This window comes from Dermacentor albipictus, chromosome 7 (assembly GCF_038994185.2).
Source record: "Dermacentor albipictus isolate Rhodes 1998 colony chromosome 7, USDA_Dalb.pri_finalv2, whole genome shotgun sequence".
NCBI classification, from domain to species: Eukaryota; Metazoa; Arthropoda; class Arachnida; order Ixodida; family Ixodidae; genus Dermacentor; species Dermacentor albipictus.
The window spans coordinates 6,391,196-6,413,733 of NC_091827.1; the positions used below are offsets into that span (position 1 = coordinate 6,391,196).

At 47.9% G+C, this 22,538-nt stretch overlaps 1 protein-coding gene across 9 annotated transcripts in view; it reads right to left on the reverse strand.

The window, feature by feature from the left end:
• LOC135916480 (calpain-B-like) overlaps positions 1 to 22,538 on the reverse strand; it is a 147,507-nt gene that overhangs the window by 92,069 nt on the left and 32,900 nt on the right. For 2 of the 9 annotated variants that reach the window (XM_070521583.1, XM_065449866.2), the window contains exon 1: positions 20,965 to 22,249. The exons of 3 other annotated variants lie outside the window; for them this stretch is intronic. In XM_070521583.1, the coding sequence (XP_070377684.1) occupies positions 20,965 to 21,039 (75 nt within the window). In that variant the 5' untranslated portion in view covers positions 21,040 to 22,249. Of the gene's footprint in view, positions 1 to 20,964; positions 22,252 to 22,538 lie in introns of those variants that run through there. 4 more of the 9 variants (XM_065449870.2, XM_070521585.1, XM_070521586.1 and 1 more) reach the window with 3 other exon arrangements.

The window sequence follows — 22,538 nt, forward strand, 5'->3', positions numbered from 1 at the left end:
CGCTCATTGTTCCGAGCCACTCCAAACCTTGAGAAGCACAAAAATAAGTCTTCCCGCGGTAGCTTCTCCAGGCGTGTCAAATCAGCCCCGCGTTGAGGAACTCTGGAATCATTGTCCACACACCGAATTCGTCCCGTCACCATGTCGAAGGGGCTGGAGGAAGGCGGCGGGTTCCAGCGCAAAGGTCGCTTCTTTGAACGCCTCGCAGCTGCAGCACGGAGAGGGGCAGGTGCGCGTCTTGCACCCCTTGTCGTAATCAGGTGGCAAGGTGGCAGTCTTGTTGTGCAACCCGCCGTTCTTTACAGCGCCTCCATGGCCCCAAAAGTCTCGACTGTCTAGCGCTGACAACCGCTAGGCAGGAAGAGAATGGCTGCTGGTCAGGGGGGGATTGATGTCTTGGCTCGCAGCGACCACCTGTGCATTGATGTCACCGCCCCAAAACATCCAACAAGGACAGGCAACTGCAAAATGAACCCCACAACACGGCTCTGCGCCGAGATGACGTGCATTGGCTCTCACTTTAGACTCGCTAGGCTTCAAAAAAAAAAAAAAAAACAACAACAACATAAGTGCAGAAACAAAAAAAATGCTGCATTTCACTATGCCAATTTCTGAAGCAAATTCCTGCTGACAAATTCAGCAATCATGGAGGGAATCCTGCTAAACGAGAGGGGATCTTCTTCGCTTAATAAAATTAACACTAGTAACCCTAAAATTTAGGCGGGACCCCCAAACGCAGAATTCAAATTAGCCTGCTCAAACCATCCGCATTGCTATGCAACTTTCCCTTCTTATATCTAACGGAGAAGTTGTACTCTTGGAGAGTGAGGCTCCATCGGAGCAAGCGGCCGTTTTTGTGTGACATTTGATTGAGCCACGTCAGAGGACAGTGGTCGGTCTCGAAGATGAACTTCGCTCCGTACAAATAACACGACAACTTCTGGGCGGCCCAAACCAAACAAGCGCATTCCTTCTCTGAAGCGCTGTAGGCTTCCTCTCTTACATTTAGTTTACGGCTGGCGTAGAGGATAGGATGCTCCTCGTTATCGTCGCCGACTTGACTAAGTACCACGCCCATACCTCTGTCGCTTGCGTCGCATTGAACTATGAATTCCTTAGTGTAGTCTGGCGCGCGAAGCACAGGGCGAGAAACCAATAGCGTTTTCAAACTTTGGAAAGCGTTCTCTTTGTCCTTATCCCAGAGTACGGTACTCGGTGCTCCCTTTCGGAGGGCGTCTGTTAATGGACTTGCCAATTGCGAGTAATTCGGAATGTACCGTTGATAGTACCCCACAAGTCCCAAAAATGAACGAACGTCCGTTTTCGTGCGCGGCTGAGAAAAATCTCTAATCGTAGCTATTTTCAGCTCAGCCGGCCGTCTCATGCCCTGACCAACAACATGGCCCAGATAAGTAACCTGCGAACAACCAAACCTACACTTTTCCGCTTTCATCGTTAAGCCGGCTTCCCTCAACCGTGAGAACACCTGTTTGAGGTGCGATACGTGTTGTTCCCAGCTGTCCGAAAAAATGGCTACATCATCAAGATAAGGTAAGGCGAACTCCTGCAAGTCTTTTAGGACAATATCCATTAACTTAGAGAAGCTAAACGGCGCGTTCTTCAGCCCGAAGCTGAGTGCGAGAGGGCGAAAAGTGCCCACAGGCGAGATGAATGCAGCATAGCGGCTGGCACTTTCTGAAAGGGGAACTTGCCAGTACCCCCGCACGAGATCTATAGTTGAAATGTATTTAGCAGCGCTAACTTTTTCAATTCGTTCCTCAATGTTGGGTATCGGGTACAGCTGATCCCTAGTGATCGCATTTAACTTCCTGTAGTCAACACACGGACGAGGGTCCTTGTTAGGGGTTTCTACGAGTATTAGCGGTGACGTGTAGTCACTCTCAGCGGGCTCAATAACTCCCAACTCTAGCATGCGCTGTATCTCTGCCTCCATAATCTCTCTCTGTCTTGGAGACACCCTGTAAGGTTTTGATCTTACTGGTTCGGTAGAGGTCAGCTCAATTTCATGCGTTATCAGTTCGGTTCTACCCGGCCGATCGCTGAATCTGTCGAGATATTCCCCTAACACCCCTTTTAGCTCATCTAGCTGCTCGGGTCTTAGAGCATGCGAGCTTACCGAGTGTTCTACTACTTCTTCTAGGCCGATTTCAGAGTTGGAGGTTGCCCTATACTCCTTAAACTTGGTACCGATGTCATCCGGCTCTTTGACAGTATAGTTAACGACTCCGCTCCGCTCTACATACGGCTTCATCAAATTACAGTGATATATCCTCACTTCCTTCCTGCGACCGGGCATTCTCAAAGCATAGTTAGTTTCTGAAAGTTTGTGCAACACTTTAACGGGCCCGTCCCAGTGAACTTCAAGCTTGTTCTTTCTTGAAGGTTTGAGGATCATTACCTGGTCTCCGGCGTTAAACGTACGAAGCCTCGCATTCTTGTCATAATAGAATTTGGCGTTCTTTTGAGCTAGTGCCATGTTCTTTCCGACTAGTTCTTGGGTTGCGCTTAGCCGCTCCAGTAAATTTAGCACGTATTCAACCACGGTTGGACTCTCCCCTCTTTCCTCCCACATCTCTCTTAACATTCTCAGTGGAGAACGGAGTGTCCTCCCATACACTAGTTCTGCTGGAGAGAACCCTGTCGCTTCATGTGGAACCGTTCGCAAAGCAAACAAAGTTGCCGGCAGACAGTTCTCCCAGTCCTCCTTGTGCTCGTAACAGAGCGCACGCAAAACTCGCTTAAGCACCGAATGCCACCTCTCTACACTGTTTGACTGAGGGTGATAGACAGAACTGTGAATTAACTTTACCCCGCACTTTTGCAAGAATGTGGAAGTCAGTGCGCTCGTGAATACTGACCCTTGATCTGCCTGAATTTCGGCTGGAAACCCAACTCGTGCAAACACTGTCAAAAGCGCGTCTACTACTTCAGTGGAGCTGAGCTCTTTCAAAGGGATTGCTTCTGGAAACTTGGTGGCCGGACACAGCATGGTAAACAAGTACCTGTAGCCTGATTTTGTTTTTGGAAGAGGCCCTACCGTGTCTATTACAAGTCGTCTGAAAGGCTCTGTTATTAAGGGCACTACCTTCAGTGGAGCTTTCCAAGTCTCTCCTGGTTTACCAGAACGCTGGCAGGCGTCGCATGATCTTACAAAGTTTTCTACATCTTTGAAACAGCCAGGCCAGTAGTATTCCATAAGCAATCTTTCCTTTGATTTGTTTATGCCTAGGTGGCCGGACCACCCATTTCCATGACAAAGACTCAAAAGGTCCTCCCTATACTTAGTAGGTATGACTAACTGATCTAAAATCTTACCCTTTCGATCTCTGTAATGCCGATACAACAATCCTCCTCTCTCATGTATCGTTACGTTGCGCCTAGCAATGCCTTCTTTAGCTGTGTCACGTAATTTAGCTAAGCTCTCATCATTCTTTTGCTCAGCTGCCAGTGACTCTCTATCCACGCGTAAGAGTTGATCAAAGTTCTTTGAGGCCGGTGATAACAACGACCCTGTCTCGCTTGGGAGCGCGTCTGCATGCTCTTCCTGCAGGCTAGAACTCTGACACTCTAGTGCTACGCTCTCATTGAGCTGGTCGACTGGCAGGCTCTCCTCAACTGTTCTTTTGTCCCTCGGGCCTAGCTCGGATTCGGGTATTGAAGCTATCCCCTTTTCTGCTTCAGCTGGAGGAGCTTGAGCATTTTCAGCCGAAAGCGCCGCGATCTTACGAGCTTGGCCTCGGGTCAATGCCTGTACTATGCCCTCTCCCAGTTTGAGCCCTCTGTCACGCAGTAACTGATTCGAACGATTCGAAAAGATGTAGGGATACTGCAGTGACAAAAATTTGGAAACTGCAGCCTCAGTCTCTAGCTCCCCGAATGGTCCACTGATTTTGACTTTGGCCATGGGCAGACACACGCTGTGTTCTTCTACAACCTGTTTTATCCATGCTACTTCTCCGGTGAAGTCCTCTACCATCACGTAAGACGGATGGACAATGTCCAGCGTGGCGGCACTGTCTCTTAGCACTCGGCATGGTTTTCCATTAACTTGCAGGTCGTGGAGATATGGACTTAAAAGTTCCATATTCTCATCCTTTTCCTCCACGTAGGAAAAAACTACGCTTGGCTTCTCGCAGTTTACAGCTATATGTCCCAGTTTGTGGCATTTGTAACAGCGAATTGGTCTGACAGATTCGAATTTTCTTTTCTGTTCTTTTTGTGCGGTTTCTCCGTTAACTTTCTCCTCGCTCTTTTCTGCGGGCTTTTCCGCCATGTCTACAGGCTCGGATCGTCTAGCTTGCGCACCCTTTTTGAACGGAAATGGCTTCCGCGGTCCATTTCGACCGTCCCAGTTTCCCTCCTCGGCGTTCAACTTTCTACGGGTTGCGTACTCTTCGGCTAATTCAGCCGCCCTTTCCACAGTGTTTACATTACCTCTATCTTGCACCCACAGTTTCACAGCTTGGGGAATGGTTTTGTAAAACTGCTCTAGACACATGCATTCAATGATCATGTCTCTGCTGTCGTACGCTTCCGCGCTTTTAAGCCACTCGACTAGGTTGGCCTTTAAGCTATATGCAAACTCCGGATAGCCCTCGCTATCTTTCTTGCCTGTGCTCCTAAACCTTTGCCGAAAAGCTTCGGCTGAAAGGCGGTATTTCTTCAGGAGACTAGCCTTAACTTTCGCATAATCATATGCATCCTGCACACTCAATCTGGCGATTACTTCCGCCGCCTCACACGGCAACATAGACAGCAACCGCTGTGGCCATGTACTCGGACCGAAGTTCATCTTTTCGCAAGTCCTTTCAAAATTGCTTAGGAACAAGCCTATGTCGGTCCCGACCTCATATGGCTTTAATAGCCTGTCCATGCGGTACGATTCTGCCTCACTTGATCGACCCAGAGCTCCTTCACTTCCTTGAGACAACTCCAAACGTCTGTTTTCAAGTTCAAGTTGCATTTTTGTTATCTCGCGATCTTTATCGCGTTCCTCTCTCTCTCTATCCCGTTCCTCTCTCTCTCGTTTTTCTCTGTCCCGTTCTTCTCTTTCTTTTTCCCGTTTCTCTCTCTTTTTGAGAAGTTCCAATCCCATTTCAATATCTTGCTCACTGGCCTGATTGGAAATTAGCTCCAATAATTCCGATTTGAGCATTTCCTTGCGTACATTTAGGCCCAGTTCCTCACCAACAATCAACAACTCGTCTCTCAGCAATGTCCTTAACTCCATGACTGCTGCTTTACTGCCTTGATTCTGCTCTCTAAATCTAGCTAGGAAAACACAACCTAGCTAACACACAACAATCTAGCTTCCCTACTGTTCTAAACAGAACAACCACAAAATGAAGCCTAGAGAGTCAAAGCAAAAACCAAGCACTCACCGCAGATACAGCACCATGTCGCAAAGTCCATCCCACCGCTGCCACCAGTTGTCAGGATTGGGGGCTCAATCCCTTCGTCCGTGGTCCTTTGCCAAGATTGGAGTACGGCATGAATTCGAAGGTAGCTGGCCCATGCCGTCGTCCAACTTATTTACGCTGAGATCGTTGATGAAGTGAAGAACTGCTTCTCATCGAGAACGAGGGAAAAGGGGTTTATTTACAGAAATAACTCAGTCTAACATGACTGCTCAAGAGAAGTGCGTCCAACAATCGCACAACCACAGTTTTTATACACTCGATCCGCCCGTCCACGACGCGGCGGCTGTTCGTTTACACATCACCAACTCGCAGCTGCTCTGAAGACCAGTTTACAGACACAAAGGCACACACATCCGAAGCCCAAGCGACGGTGTTGAAGGTGGTGCCGTTCCGGAAAATCGACGTTGTCGATCGCGCGTCGCTCATTGTTCCGAGCCACTCCAAACCTTGAGAAGCACAAAAATAAGTCTTCCCGCGGTAGCTTCTCCAGGCGTGTCAAATCAGCCCCGCGTTGAGGAACTCTGGAATCATTGTCCACACACCGAATTCGTCCCGTCACCATGTCGAAGGGGCTGGAGGAAGGCGGCGGGTTCCAGCGCAAAGGTCGCTTCTTTGAACGCCTCGCAGCTGCAGCACGGAGAGGGGCAGGTGCGCGTCTTGCACCCCTTGTCGTAATCAGGTGGCAAGGTGGCAGTCTTGTTGTGCAACCCGCCGTTCTTTACAATACAGAAGCAAATATTTTCGAATACGAGCTATTTCTATCAACTGATAGCAAGCTCATTTGCATGAGGCCCGATCTTTGTCGCAAGTGAGATTCACTCCCAGCAGCTGGAAATTCACCCTCAACCGTCCTGAAATACTTTCTGCCCGCGCCCAACGCCTCAGTGTCGAATCTCGCTGCTTTAAAAGAGCTTATTTTGATTTAGGTGAGCGACACCTGCACCTCGGCGTCAGCTAATACTTAGTTTTTTTAGCTCAAGCTCCTTCAAAGAAGCAGCGGCACACTCCCTTTCCCGTCCATTCCTCAATTCGTCGGTCCTTTCTGTTCTCGTCCTCCTTTCGCCGCGCGTTCGCCCCACGGACCATTTGAAGCATCTGCTTGGTCAGTTTTAGAACACTGGCAACTCCTCCACCCGACGACACGGTGTCAAAGACAATTCGTTACGAATCCTGTGTGTTACTTGAGTCAACATTAGCGCTACTCTCGTTCCCTTTCAATAAAATTGCAGCGCATTTTCCCTGAAAGAAGCGAAAACTCCGCGAGTTTTCTCCCCGAGTATTTCGAGACTATTCAAGATCCCTGAGAGTTCCCGGTCTTCCCGGTTGGTAGGCACCCTGCCGTACACGAGTGGCTTAGGCTGCGCCAACGAGCCGGCTGACGACGTCGGCGCGGCCTAGGCCAGTAGCGTGAGACGAAACTGAACTCAAATTGAACGCGCGTTTCGAACAACGATCTCCCATCGCGCCCCTGGTTGCTTCATATTTATCTACGGGTGTCGTCATCATGCCTAGTGAATAACTTTATGCGATAGAGTTTCTTGTCCTGTTTGATTTGTTTCTCTCGTTTTCTCTTCTTTTTTTCCGCAGTAATCTACTGTTGCAAAGAGCTAAACCTTCAACTTGTTTCTCTTAACTTGTTATCTGGATTTCCCCCTTTTTACTATTTCGTAATGCTTTCGTAGTGTTTAAAGTGATGCAAACGTATTGAAGTTGACTGTCAATGCCTCTCGTCAAATGTACCATTCCTGTTTTGCCTGCGAACAAGCAGCCTGGCAGTATCATCCAAACAAATAAATAAATAAAATCATGCTTTTGAATCTATTATGCTTCGGATGCCCTCTATCCATATTATTATATGATCTTATGGAATCATGTGTTGGGGGATGCGCGACTCTCACGCGTCCCTTGATATGTCTTCTCGCATAGCTCCCGTCTCCTGTAATCCGGCTTCGCCGCGTGGTTTTACTGCGGCGGTCGGTGTGCTTGCAGGGTAAGCACGAGAGATGGCGCGAGTGTTGCTCTGCTAACCCCACCTAACGGCGGGGTTACTTGGACGAAAAAACGAGAAGGCTCTTCCTCTTTGGCTCGCGATCGGCAAGCGGCGCGGACGTTCTGCGCGTGCGCCGATCCATGCTTCTGCGAGACCATCTCGTGAGGCCTACCGCGAAATGGACAAACACGATCGTTCGAACGCGCCACCGTTCGCATGACCGTACGCGCGAACGACTGGGCTTTGGTATCCATGCATGGGGCTGTTAAGAACGGCCTGCTGAGGTGCAAGTTTTGCCAGCCAGTTGCGACAGCGGCGTCAAACCTTTCCTGGAAGGCCGCCGCAACCCTCTAGCCACGGCGTCACTAAGTTGACTGTGTCCGGAGGACAATACGCGCGTCCTCAACTCTACGTCGCAGGAGCCGAGATGAGTTCGACGAAGCAGGCTTTGTGCCGGAACACGACACCGTCTACCCGGTCTGCCGCGAGCGGGGTCCCCGAGGGAACGTAGTTCGAGGCCCCTTCCCACGCGCCGTTCAAGACGCAATACAATGGGCACCTGGCGGCGCGCTGCGGGGGTCAGCTCGGGGAATAGAATGCGCCTTTCCTGAAGTAAGCCCGAGTTCTACGAAGTCCATCTGACGTCGGTTGAGGACCGTGAACCTCGCGCAAAGAAGTGCGTGTGTGAGTTTGTGTGTGTAATCCCTCACGCAGAGAGGCGACTTGTTTACGATGACTGGTCGAACGTTTCCCTCATCTTGGGATCGAGGGAGGACCGAGTGTTTATAAACCACTGTTGCGCGGCTGCTCCGTACACTTTCTCTCGCATTCATGCTAGACTGATGAACTGCAACGTCCTTATGTAGTCACTGTAATTAAACCCATATTCATCGTTCTCCATGAGAAGCAGTCCTTCCCTTCAACAACGTCCTTAGCGTGGTTAAGTTGGACGACGGCATGGGCCAGCTACCTTCTAATTTATGCCCCACTCCAATCTTGACAACTGATAACGAGCGATGGGATTGAGCCCCCAATCCTTACAGGGCGAACATATTCGCGACACTAAGTCGGACTTCCGCAATTTGTCGCGCGCCCATCGGCATGTTTTGTGAATAGCAACTCGGCTAGCAGGCATTTGTCTACGAAAGGTGCAATAAATGCCCTTGTGATTGTTTGCACTGTTGTGTTGTCGTTCCCTTGTCCCAAGAGCACGGGTGAGAACCCCACAGTGTAAAAACATATTCCCATATAGAACCATATATGTGATCGCAGTGGATTATAGTACGGCGCATATGAGTCCTTCTTAATCAAAATCAAAATGAGCTCTCGCTACGGCAAATACAAAAAGAAGAATAAGTTTTCTGAAACAAAGTAAAGGTTTTCTAAAAGGAAAAAGAAAGATCCCGCACGACCGGCGACTCGCTTATAGCAAAACTTTCTTCAAGAAGACAAGAGCCTAAAAGTAATCAATAATGACTTCTAAACAAATTCACAGAGTTACGGAACTTATAAACACGTCGTAGGAAATGGTGGTAAATAATGCCCCGCTATCGTCGGGGAAGAACTTTCCCCACACACTCTGTGGACTCGTCATGAAAAAAATTCCAAGCAACAACTCCAGATTACGGCGTAATACGTACCATTGCAGCAGCCGACAGGCGCGACATAGCTCCATACAAAGGTTGACAACCGTCCTTGGTGGTCGCAGCTGCGGCTATAGGAAGGCTACAATGGCTCCAATTCTTTTACGTATGCCGCTCTATTGTCTACGGTTATCAGCACAGCTCGCTGCATAGCGCGGTCAAAAGACTGTTACACCATCACCAATGAACCAAAACGACCGGCAACAATGGAATAAGGTGATATCTATAGGGAACTGATGATCAAAATACAACAAGCACAAACAAGGTTGAAATAAACATGTTTCTTTCAAGCTTAGGTGAGTGCTCGCTTTATTCTGGCCATTTACCACCCTTGCATGAAGCATGTTAAACTAATATTAAACTGCAATAAAAAATAGGTAACCGATCTTATCGAGCCCTTGACATAGGTACATTTGGAACGCAGCTTCGGAAAATTGCATTTGAAGTGACGTTATTTGTGCCTGCGATCTAGATTGACCACAATGTGATTTCGCAAATATCGTAACACACTGTCATTTGACATATTTAGAAAGAAATAAAAGCGTGTACCTATTACACTTAGACTGATGTCAGTATATTACCTTTTTACGACTCAGTGAGTGGTCTTAGTATGATACTAGTACATCCAGTTTCCATGACCTTTTTTCTTTTCTTTTCAGGTGCTGTGATATGTTTCGCTATCATGGCATATGCTATAATCACGCTAGTCTTCGTAATCAATTATATATGTTTTATTCGCTTTCTTTATTTCTGTGCACTGCATTTCTGTCCTGTTACTGTAGTTTTAGCTAACTCTAATTCTAATAACTGTTTTGTATATGAGGCCCCATTGCAGTTTTCGACTATGACGTTCTGTATACCAAATACCTTCTGCATACAAATGCCTGCAATTTTACTAAAAACGTAATAAAAATGTTTATTTTGATTTGTAAGTGCACAATGTCATACAACCGAGACGACGTTGTGCCTTGTAGAAAAGTCAATTGCAGAGATGTGTCGATGCAATTAATCGACGGTTAATTAATTCGACGCACTTTCTGGTATCTATGTTTATCTGTTTTAACTTTTCCAGCAACTTGAGTCGCTGGGCAGTCCACAGTCCGTGGTCTAATGGACAGAACATCGGGATGATGTGCGAGGGAACAGTGTTCGAAACCGACCGTTAGACCCACTTGATGTTGCAACCTCGCGGCAGAAACCGGCCCAGCAGCAGAGGGCGCAGCTGCTGCACAGCCGCCGGCCCCTTGCATGTGCTGAGACCACAAAGGAAGGTTTGGCACTGCGACTCGAAGCGGCCATTTCCAACGTTTCTCGGGGCTCAGCCGTGTAACCGGATAATTAGGGGTCAATTAGAAGACATGCCAAGTTCTGCCGGCGGCTTCCGTCGCGTGCGAAAAGAGCGCCTGGCCGACGGATGCGCATCTCCACACGCGGCAGCCGTGCTGCGCCGTCCTTTTTCTTTTTTTCAAGCGAGCGATTCGAGGCACATTGGTATTACAAACGAGACAGTGACGGGGCAGGCGTTAACAATGTTTCAACAGTGCAGCAGAGACATGGGTTCTTTTCTCTCTCTATCGCGGTGTCATAAGAATACCTTAAGAGGAAGCCTTATACCTCATATATATAGGAGCACCAATCTATGGCAACGGGAAAATCGTTTCCTTCGGCTTCCACCGCAGCGAGTTTAATTAATTTTGTTGGATTTAAAATAAAGTTACAATCCACCGCCTTTTAGAGGCAGATCGTTTATTTAGACTATCCATATATTTCCACAAGAATGGCTGAAAATAGCAAAGATGTACAAACTAAAGCACGAAGTCATCAAAAACGATCTCTCAATTTTGCAACTGCACTTACTGAGGAAGCTTATAAAATTCACGTGTTATACCCTACCCCGACATAAATCATTAGTTTGTAAGTAGCACTTTTGTAAAACTCCCGTAAACTGTGTGAAAATTTTACCTACGCTGAAATTCATATTCATCATCATCATATTTTATGTCCACTGCAGGACGAAGGCCTCTCCCTGCGATCTCCAATTACCCCTGTCCTGCGCCAATCGATTCCAACTAGCGCCTGAGAATATCTTAATTTCATCGCACCACCTGGTCTTCTGCCGTCCTCGACTGCGCTTCCCTTCTATTGGTACCCATTCTGTAACCCTAATGGTCCAACGGTTATCTAACCTACGCATTACATGACCTGCCCAAAGGCATTTTCCCCCTTAATGTCAATTAGAATATCTGCTATATCCGTTTGCTCTCTGATCCAAACCGCTCTCTTTCTGTCTCTCAACGTTATGCCTAGCACTCTTTGTTCCATCGCTCTTTGTGCGGTCGTTAACTTGTTCTCAAGCTTCTTCCTCAGTCTTCAACCCTTTGCCCCATATGTCAGCACCGGTAAAATGCACTGATTGTACACCTTCCTTTTAAATGATAATGGAAAGCTTCTAGTCAGGAGCTGACAATGGCTGCCGTATGCGATCCAACCCATTTTTATTCTTCTATGAACTTCCTTCTCATGATCAGGGTTCCCTGTGATTAATTGACCAAGGTAGACATACTCCTTCACAGACTCTAGAGGCTGACTGGAGATCTGCAACTCTTGTTCCCTTGCCCGGCTATCCATCATTACCTTTCTCTTCCACATATCAATCTTCAACCCCACTCTTACACTCTCTCTGTTAAGGTCCTCAATCATTTGTTGTAACTCTTCTGCGGTGTTGCTGAATAGAACAATGTCATCGGCAAACCGAAGGTTGCTGAGATATTCGCCGTCGATCCTTGCTTTTAAGCCTTCCCAGTTTAAAAGCTTGAATACTTCTTCCAAGCACGCAGTGAATAAATAGCATGGGAGAGATTGTCTCTCCTTGTCTGACCCTTTTTTTTTTATAGGTATCCTCCTACTTTTCTTGTGTAGAATTAAGGTAGCTGCGGAATTTCTGTAGGTATTCTGCAAGATATTTACGTAAGCGGTCTGTACTCCTTAACTACGCAATGCCTCTATGACTGCTGGTATCTCTACTGAATAAAATGCCTTTTCGTAAATCTATGAAAGCCATATAGAGATGATGATTGTACTCTGCGGATTTCTCGATTACCTGATTAATGACATGGATGTGATCCATTGTAAAGTATCCCTTCCTGAAGCCAGCCTGTTCCCTTGGTTGACTAAAGTCCAGTATTGCCCTTATTCTATTCGAGATTATTTTGGTGAATATTTTATGTAATACAGGGAGTTAGCTAATGGCCCTATAGTTTTTCAATTCTTTACCGTCTCCTTTTTTGTGGATTAGTATAATGTTTGCATTCTTCCAGTTTTCTGGGACCCTTGCAGTCGATAGACACTTCGTATAGAGAGCCGCCTGTTTTCCAAGCATTATGTCTCCTCCGCCTTTGATTAAATCGACTGTTATTCCATCTTCTCCTGCAGCTCTTCCCCATTTCATGTCTTGCAAGGCCCCTCTGACCTCATCGCTAGTTATAGGACGAGTTTTTGTATCCTGTTCATTACTGCTTCGAATGGAGGTATCCTGACTCATCTGGGCTACTGTACAGGTCTGTATATAATTCTTCCGCAGTATAGAATTATCATTGATTTCAGGCTGCGTCCATTTTTTACGGCTTCTTCAGTCTGTCTCACGTTATAATTTAGAATATCCCTTAGTTTCGCCTTGTTGATCAGTTTTGACAGTCCTGCGAATTCTGTCTTATCTCTTGAGTTGGACACTTTCATTCTTTGTCGTTTCTTTATTAGGTCATTTGTTACTTGGGAGAGCTTGTCTACTTGTTGCCTTGGTGCCTTGCCTCCCTCTTCAATTGTTGCCATTGAAGCCAGCCTAGTTACGGTTTCATTCATTACCCCCCTCTATGTCATCTTCATCTCTCTGTTATAAGGCTGCATATTTGTTTGCAAGTACCAGCCTGAATTTATCTGCCTTTACCCTTACTGCCTCTAGGTTGACCTGTTTCTTCTTGACCGATCTCTCTTTCTCTATTCAAATTGAGGTGAATACTAGCCGCGTAGGCTTATACCACCTTTAACCTATACTTCTTATTAAGTTTGTCGCTTAATATATAATAATATGTATGATATATCGTTTATTATATTTGTCCGCTTCAAATTCTTTGACAGATGCAGTTTACAGAGCTGCGATTCTTTTAGGTAGAGATGGATATGTTTACCGTTTTGCTTCAATATAAGTTTTGACCTTAAGTACCTTTTATATATATGAACGAGAAGAAAGGGAACCGAAGCCCCGATATTTATTAATCATATCATAAAACGTCAGAAAGAAAATAGGGGAAATTACTTGTACTTATTAACTGAATTAAAGAAATTAAGGCAGTGTTAGTAGAAACTATGGAGAACTAATTCGAAATTCTGGTTATTACAGTCGAAGAAACTAGATTTCTTTCTCAAGTGGAACAGATTTCATTCAAATCGGTTGAACTTGTTTAATGAGAGTATTTCTATGCTGAATACGAACACATCCATTTCGACATGGAGATCAGAGGTGGCTCCGAGGTAAGGCTTTTATTTAAATAATTAAAGAATGATATTATTGTTTAATGTTTTTCAGTAGTTTAGTTAAATACAAATTGCACAAACTTAGGGCAACAGCCCGGTTATCCGCCTGACGTTCGCTGATCGGAACATGGTTCCTTGTACCAGCCACCCCTAGATTTCATTCAGGAAAAATACCTCTGTATTTTCATTTTAATGTGTACTGGCATGTATATTTTATTATTTTTTTATCTATCAGATGGCTCTCGGGTTCATAACTACAGCGTCGAACGCGCAAAAAAAAGTCGCCAATTATATTCTCCTTGAAGGTGACCGTCTTAAAAAAATATGTCAAACAGAGCGCAGCTTCTTTCCGCAGGGTCTGTTTACAAGTTATTTCTGTGCGTCAAGAAAATCGGCGGTTAAGGTCACAAACCGCTTCCTCCGTGCCTTGCAAATGCTTGGCTTGCTCGCTTGCTTGTTGCTGTCCTCTATGAGAGATCGGGTGCCCCTAATTGTTTGTGATGTACACAGATTAGTTGTAAAGAAACCTTAGGACAGAAAACTTGGCGCGCTTCTTGAATTGACCACATTAAAATATCTTATAATTCATTATTTGTTGTACGTTCGAGGAACTGAGGCGTCATACTGTGATTACAGAGTCAGCAGCTATCTTATCTAACAGAGCAAAAAAAAAAATATAAACAGCAATGTTTGCCAGTTCCTTAAATTATGCCGCGAGACGTCATAAAAGCTATGATTTCAACAATAAATTTCGGAGCACTGACCACTTACGGAGCACTGAGCACTGACGCATTATTCGCGACGACGGTCCTAAGAAACTTCAGCCAAGCAGGTCAAATTAATTTCGACCCCGCGCGGGGTACCCAGACGGGCACCCAGATGAGGAGGTACACGGGCGTCCCCGTATTCCCCGCGCCCCCGTCAGACCGCGACCGCTCGCAGCCGCGAATCGAATCCGCAACCACGTGCTCAGCAGCATAACAGCCCATTACGACAGGTGGTGACTACGATGAAAGAAAGAAAAAACAAGAAAATTAAATCTAATTTCTCGGTGAATAAATAATGGAAACAGCCTGTGTGCTTTTGTCTTCGCCATGTGTCTTTCGCTTTTTCTAGCCAATGCATCACGTACCATCTGAACAATAAATGATTCAGTCGTTAGTCATCGCCAGTGTCGTGTCTTTCGCCTTCCTGTCGTCCGCCTTTCGAGCGCCTTCCAGAACAACGACGCTTTATTTTCCAGGTGCCGCTTACGTTAGCGCTACACATGCCTCTACAGCGAGCGCTTGAGTCACCGCTAACCGAGTCAGAACACATAAGTGAGCGTGGCCCCCGAGATCGCTCCGGCGTGCTGCGATCTGGGAGGCCACGAACTGAGCATAAAAAAAAAAGAAAAGAGAGAGAGAGAGAGAGAGAGAGAGAGAGAGAGAGAGAGAGAGAGAGAGAGAGAGGAGTGAACGTTTATTGTAATAGAGGTTGATTGGTTATGCTGGGTGGAGCCCCTCCTCCAGGGCCCCACTGGTTACAGCGGCTCGCCGGGCCTGGTCAAGGGTCGCCAGTTGGCTTCCCAATTCCACTTCCGCGAGTCGCGCCTCCCACGACCAGTTATGTAGAGTGTTGTCTAGCAGCGGCGAGGTGGCAGCCGCCGGACGTAACGCGCACTGGAATGTTATGTGTTCCAATGTCGGTGTTCCTTCGCACCACGGGCATGTGTTGCTGTATTTGCCTGGGTACATTTTGTGTAGCCTGTATAAATGTGGGAAAGTGTTTGTTTGCAGGCGGCGCCAGTCCCGTGCTTGCCTCCTGTCTAGGTGGTCTGGGTGAGGAAGGGCTTTGGTTCGCCTACTTAGCCGTTGTAACTCGAGGATTTCTCACCGGGTGTCGAGGTGTTCTCTCGGGTGGTGTGGCCCGCGGCTCGGCCTGTCATGCCTCGAGCCAAGCGGTCCGCCCGTTCGTTCCCCGCTAACAGGGAGCTTTAGATTAGGGGACGCAAGCGGCTTGCGTACACAACAACTAGAGGCGAGGGTAGTGCTTGTGTGCAGACCCAGACGTGGGGGTCTGTGCATGCGCAGTACCGTCGTCCCTAGTTTTTGCGTACGCAAGCCGCTTGCGTCCCCTAATCCAAAACTCTCTATTACTAGGGAGAATTCAGGCGTTGATATGGTTCAGCAACCCTGAGAACGATAAGTAGCACGTGGATTTGTCTAATGTTTGTTCTTGTGGATTTAGACGGTATTTACGCGTTTCTTTATTACTTTCGTTTTTTTTTCTTTTAAATATGCAAGCATATATTTTGTAAATGCGGCACGTCAAGAAGACTCTGCACACATGCATCATCACTGCGACTTGTTGCATTCAAAACATAATATTTTGTTGAAAATTATCGATATGCAGTCATAAAGCCATTCGAAGCGACAATAAAGACGAATATTTTAGGCAAGTTCATGTACTATACCCATGCTGGCTGGAGCGTCACGCTAGCAGCTCCCGCAGACATTAGAGAGTTTTAGTATAGCGTAAAGCAGCAAACGCAAAGAGTTAGCGTTAGCGTTAGCGTTGCGTGCACCACACTGCGCATGCGCTATACGTAAACGCTGCTGGAGCTCTTACGTACGTACGCTATTTTCAGGATTTAGCGTTGAACGCTAACGCACGCAAGGGGAGCCTTACGTACGGCAAGATGGCGGCGCCAGTCGAAGTGAGAGCAGCCCGCTTCGGATCTATCGAGTCGTCTGCCTGCACTGCTAGGCTCTATCCTACCCCACTAATGCTCGTGTTCGCCTTAGATTTGTGTGATGATGCTTCGGCAGCGGCGCACAGGTGACAAATGGGCGTTGTTTGCGATATACGTTCTCGATTAGCCGGGCAGTAGGCTTAACTAGAGGGTTTGCTCATGGAGTTAGTAGAACAACTCTACGGGTTTTCTAATGTTTGCTGTAGCCGCCTCGAGATGGCGCCCAAGTGTATTTCGCTCGTTCGCTTGGTGTAAAGCCGTATGTGGAGCCGATGCACGTCATGTTTTCCGCGGCAAAACACAGTAGTGTGGTCGGTGCTGTGGTCACAATGCGTGTGCGTTTTACCAACGACGACGATATGAACCTCGTGAAGGAGGTTTTCGCCTTGAACCCATTCGGATGGACGTCAAGGTGGGCGTCCGTTGGAAAAAATTGGAAAGAAGTGGGAAATCCGCTTTCTGGAAGCGAAATCGCCGGCGAAACGTATCCTCCGGTATAGCTTCGACGCTGAGTGGATCTTGAGGACACGTAGAACCTGCGCGGTCGCTCTAATTCCCGAAGCATGAGGGCGTCTATGTCATCCCAACTTAAAAAGGACACGTAATATGGGTCCCACAGAATGCTCGATCGCGGCATGCCAAGATTAATCGGTGTGTTTCGCGACTCTCGACAAAACAACGCTCAAACCAAACACCTACATGCGTGATTAACGCAGTGACTGTGGCTTTCGATAAGCTTGACTTAGGGACACACTTGCGGATTCGGCATTGGATAAGCTCGACATTTCGTGTGGATTTGGCTTTCCAGTACTTTGTGTCTTTACATCTAGATGGCGCTGTATTTGTTTGCGTTAACGTTAACGCTTTTCTCCGCTCCGCTATTCTAAAACACTACCTTGTGCCGCGCAGTGCAGTCTTTCTTTGCGTTAGCGTTGCGTCGCACGCTAACGCTAACGCAAGGATTTTACGCTATACTAAAACTCTCTATAGCGCCAGAGTTCTCTCGAGTAATCTTTGCAACTATTTACCTGAGGATGCGTGGAACAATGTTTGATTCTAGTGATTCTTGTAGAAAACTACGTTACTGTGTCTGTCTGAGCGTGTGCCAAAACGCTCGTGCACTTATTACATCCAAGTGCACATTAAAGAGCCCTGTCAAAATTGATCCGGAGCCACCCCTATAGGGCATCTCTCTATAGTGCTAGCGAATAGGAATACAGCGAATGAAACTTCAAAATAAACACCTAGTTTTAGCTTACGTTTAAGCTTGCCTTTCATGAAAACACTCGTCCTCCAACGGCACACATATACGACAGATTACAAGGGATGATTCGCTGAAGCAATGAGCTCGCACAGTAATATATTGTGATTCGCCGGAAAGAAAAAAAAGAAAGCAATGAAAATGGGTGTGTGTGTGTGTCTGGGGGGGGGGGGGGGAGGATCGTAGCTGTGTCACATGTCCCGCACAGCTGCCCGTGACAACGACGCGTTTCGAAGTGGCAGGGTAAACGTCGCGCTCGATAGAAGAATGGCGTGCTTGCGACAGGTACGGGCGCGATGCAGGAACAGGACAGGTGAAATTTGTGCACCGACTCGCCGTCGACCGCGCCTGCCGCTGCATGCGGACAGCCGCAAACGAGGCACTGTGCGCTAGGCTGGGCCGTCAGTCGTGCCTTCTAGTAAGGTGCCAGTTATTTATGGTCACAAAAGCAACGACGACGCCAACAATAAAGATCACGCTGGGGGCGGTAATTACGAAACAGACGGTACACTCTATATATGCACGGTTATTTTTGCGATGTTGCAAATTTTACATTTATAGGTAACCAACACTTGTCACCCTAAAAATGGTAATGTGGCCAAAATATTGCCCGATTGTCCTAAGTAATGCTATTACGAGTCTAAGGTAGCGTGAAGATAAAAGTGTATACATCAGCCAGACCAAAATTTACAGAAGCCAACATGTTGGGCGGTCAAAATTTGCAGTCATCCCGCTTGGCGTCCCTCACCTGTTCAACCGTGGAACGTAAGAATCAAGCACTAAAAAAATTTCTAGAACATTATGAGGGTGTAACGCGATACGTGTAAACTACAGTATCTTGCGCGAACACTCCAAACACTAGTTTCTTTACAGGCGCATATTTTCACATTTTTATAAGTTTCTTTTTGTCGCTAAATAACGGCAAGAGCCACGCGGTACTTGATGTTCTCGATATTTTTCTTAAGCTTTGAAGATAGCACTATAGATAAAAATAAATTGAGTCGAAAACTATAATATGCATGCTCCGTCTGACGAAACAATACAGAATAACCCATCAAGTTTTATTTTGTCTAACTACAATCGTATTAGCGGTACCACATCAATGAAACACACCCTTTTCTGGTAGTCACTGCAAATATGCGGCAAAGCATCTCGTTCTACGCTTTTCCACAAGATAAATGCCATCGTCAGACGCATTAACGCAATAAGAAGAAACCGGTGGCGACGCCTCCTTGGAGTTCCCGCACTAGCTATGTGCCGTCATGTAACTTTTGCCTTCACTTTGACTTTCAGTACGTGATCAACTTCTCTCCGCGAAATTATTGACATTAGAGTTTTGAAAGAATACTTCATCAGTATGATTTAGTGCTTCTTTTTATGTCTTTAAACTTTGATGGGGCAACATACACTTGACTTCAGGGCCATGGCGTCGACGCCATGGTGCCGCAGTTCAGGTGTCGTCGGCTCTTGCTAGTTTTACACCACTGCTACATATATATGTGTTAATCCTTTAATGCAGGAAACTCTCAGTGCACGCGTGTTCTTGCATTTTGTGCCTGTCAAAATGATGTCAACGCGCGGCTGGAAAGCAAACACTTGACCGTGCGATCGACGACCTCTGGAAATTTAAACCACGAGTGAGCACGGTGAATTTGTATTTCGTTTATTTTTTCTTTGCGCACTGGAGTAATGCACGAAACTTAGACGCGTCATTTATTTGTTTATCCCTCCCCCCCCCCCCCCTCTTTTTTGCCAAACTAGACCGCCAGAGAGACTTAGCAGATCACGGGCGTTTCCTACAGAAGAGAAAGTGAGACGAATACGCCGCAGAAATTGTAAGCCTGCTTTATCTCCGTATCAGCACGGCGATTGTTGTTGAGACATCCAAGATTAGGCCCAGCTGTGAGCCAACAGACAAGTGCCTTGGTCACTGCAGCGTGATCAGAGCACAAGCAGTGGAACGACGTCGACAGTCGCAAGATAAAGCTTCTTAGTTTTATCCCCGTACACATATTCTTTAGTCAGCTCCAAACAGAGAAGAAAGCGTTCTCTCTCGAGTTCTTTCGTCAGTATAGTAGCAATCCCGCTATACGTAACCAACAAGAACGGGCACAACTACTTTTTAGCTTTGACGCGCACTGTGTACGCAATGACCGCACCAACCGGACTTTCAGGCTTTCTAGACTTTCCCTCATACACGCACGTCTGAAATATGCAAACCAGAGGAAGGGGGAAAAAAAAGGGGGGGGGGGGTTCTGAGAGACAGGCACTCGCCCGATTTCATCCGTTGTGGATATCGGACAACACGTAAATACATTTAAAAATAATATTATCGAGAACTGCAAGAAGCAAAGTTTACTACGCGCCTTCGTGAAACGCTGCTGGACGGTGCAGGCCGAACACATGCACGCATTTACGCGCTCCCAGTGTCACTGCACGTGGTTTCCTTCAGCAGATGCAATACCCGATGTCTTTTGTTCCCTCTTGCTTTTAGATTCCGATATAAAAATGATGAACACTACGCTGTATGTGCAACGCCGTCAAATTGCAAACTCGCAATACGCAGTTCTACCGGCCGCTAGAGTTACTGTATACCGGCAGCCTTCGATCAACACCACCTATAGTGTTGCTTTATTTAAGTGCGTCAAGCGGGCAGTACAAGAAAAACTGGGGGGTGTGAGCTCTGATACGAACACTTACTACGCGTATGCCCTGATCCTTCTAAAACGAAGTTGCGTTTTTGTTTTTTGTTATTGTTTTGCCAAGCACACATCACTTACGACCACAGCTATACCACATCGCCCGCCCTCTTTTCTTTTTTTGCCAGTGTCATTTGATGCAACAATGCAGTAATTCCGCGCTGCACTATACGGGGCGGGGCGGGGAGGGAGCGTGTCGACCAGCGCTTTAACGTACAGTATTACTGCAAAGCGGCATGGTGCGCTCTAAACAACCGCCAATCGAGAGTAACGTAAAAGACTGTTTAGAAACATTCGATATACTATACAGCAGACCTTATTCAGAAAGGCTGTATCAACCACGCCTCTCAAGGTATTGCGAAATTTCGCTACAGAGAGGCATTACAATTTGCCAAATATATTCACACGTAGTTCGACTGACTGGCCCGATTCTTACACGTCCCCGAATTTGGCTATGAATGAAGCAGTAACGTGAAGGGTTCTGATTCAATTTTGACTATTCGGTCGGTATCTCTCAAGGTGCAGATTAAACCTCTCTAGTGGTACTCTCATGGCATGGTGTGGAACCTGCGACCTCACGCTCGGCGCAGCTAGTGCACAGCCGCTGAGTAACCGTCAGGTCGGCCGCTTACACGTCATGCGTGACGATGTCAGAAAGATGCTCACTTTGTAGATGGGCGCCTTGGTGTTCCACGTGTTCCAAGAAAGGCGACGTTCTTCCACCTTCACTCCCAGACCCATGGCGGTACGACGGTTTTTCTAAAGCTGCCGAAACGACTACGTCGACGATTAGCTGAGTAAAGCAGCCCGGCGGATCTCCCACGCCCCTTCTCAGATAACAGCACTGCCGCCCGTATCCGTCAGGTTGGGTCCCGCCCGTCGAACGAAGATGCACCGGCGCAGCTGGTGATCAAACAAGGCGCCAGCGTTCCCACCGCGTATCTTGCAACACCACACGACGATCCCGACGACAACTACGCCAAGACACGACGGCTTGCCGGCACACGCCCGTCAGACTCACGCTCTTCTTCTAAGTCTGTCTTGCGGACGATGGCTGTCACGCACCAGTAAGCACACAGCACTGTTTAAAGGTGCAGGCGGGTGTATATGGTTCGCCTCTGAAGGGCCACACGTCAGGCGACTACGTAACGCAAGAGAGTTTGAGCAGACAACGGCACACAAATCTGAACGATTGCAGTTCAGCGCCTCACACCGACGAAACACGACGAAAAGACGAATCGTCCGAAGCAAACAGCCGGCCGGTCCACTGCGGGCCTCACCACCACACAACTATAACGCCGCCGACCTTGGAAGAACCAGGAAGCCGCAAAGCCGAAGCCGCCGGCGGCGCCGAATGGGACCCCTCCGTCCTCCGAGGCAGAAGGGGCGGGTGTGGCTTTTAAAAATATCCCGCGCGGGGTCCAACACGACACACGTGACGAGCCAGCCGGTACGGCGGTGAGTCCGGGCAGTGAAGGCAAACCGTTCCGTGCACGCGCCCACAATCGCGTGGTTTTCACCGTTACAAGCACACGCCGCAATCCAAGCAATGCCGGTGCACGGCGTAGTACGAACGGCAGGTGGTGGCGAGTCGTGTCGTCGCTGCTTCCGACGACCGGTCGGCAAGCTCCAACAGCGAGGGCGCGTTCATCGAGTTTGTGTGTGTCACGGCCAGGTGAGGCGAGTATGGAACATATGCGGACGGAGTCAGTCGCGGAGCAGCGATGCAATGCGGCGTGCCCGCCGAAGCTGCAACAAGTGGCTGCGGTCGCAACGAAGCCTGCCGGCGCCGCTGCTTGCTGGTCGGTCGCCCGCGCAAACCGCGTCGACGGTCGTGATGCGGCGATCAACTTCGGCTTGACGCCAACGCCGCAAAACACGCCGCCGAGCGAAGCCAACGTTGTGTAGAATGCACGCCGCAGCCTGAGCGGGAAGAACGGCGACGCTGGCGACGCCACATGGCATCGGCCGGCGGCGAGCACGCAAACGTGCTGCCCTAGAACCCCCCACCCTCCTCTCCACCGATGTCTTCCCACGCAACGGCACTACGCCTCCTCCTCGTCGTCATCTCGCTTCCTCCGGGCTTTCCGAGGGATCACGTGAGCAGACATCCACCGCTTGACCGATATCCGCGGGTAAGAGCGACGCACTCCATGCGCAAGACTGGCACCGGCGCGCCCGAACGATTTATTCGTATGCTCGGCCGCTTTTATGACAGAGAAAGGGAGCCGCGTCGTCTC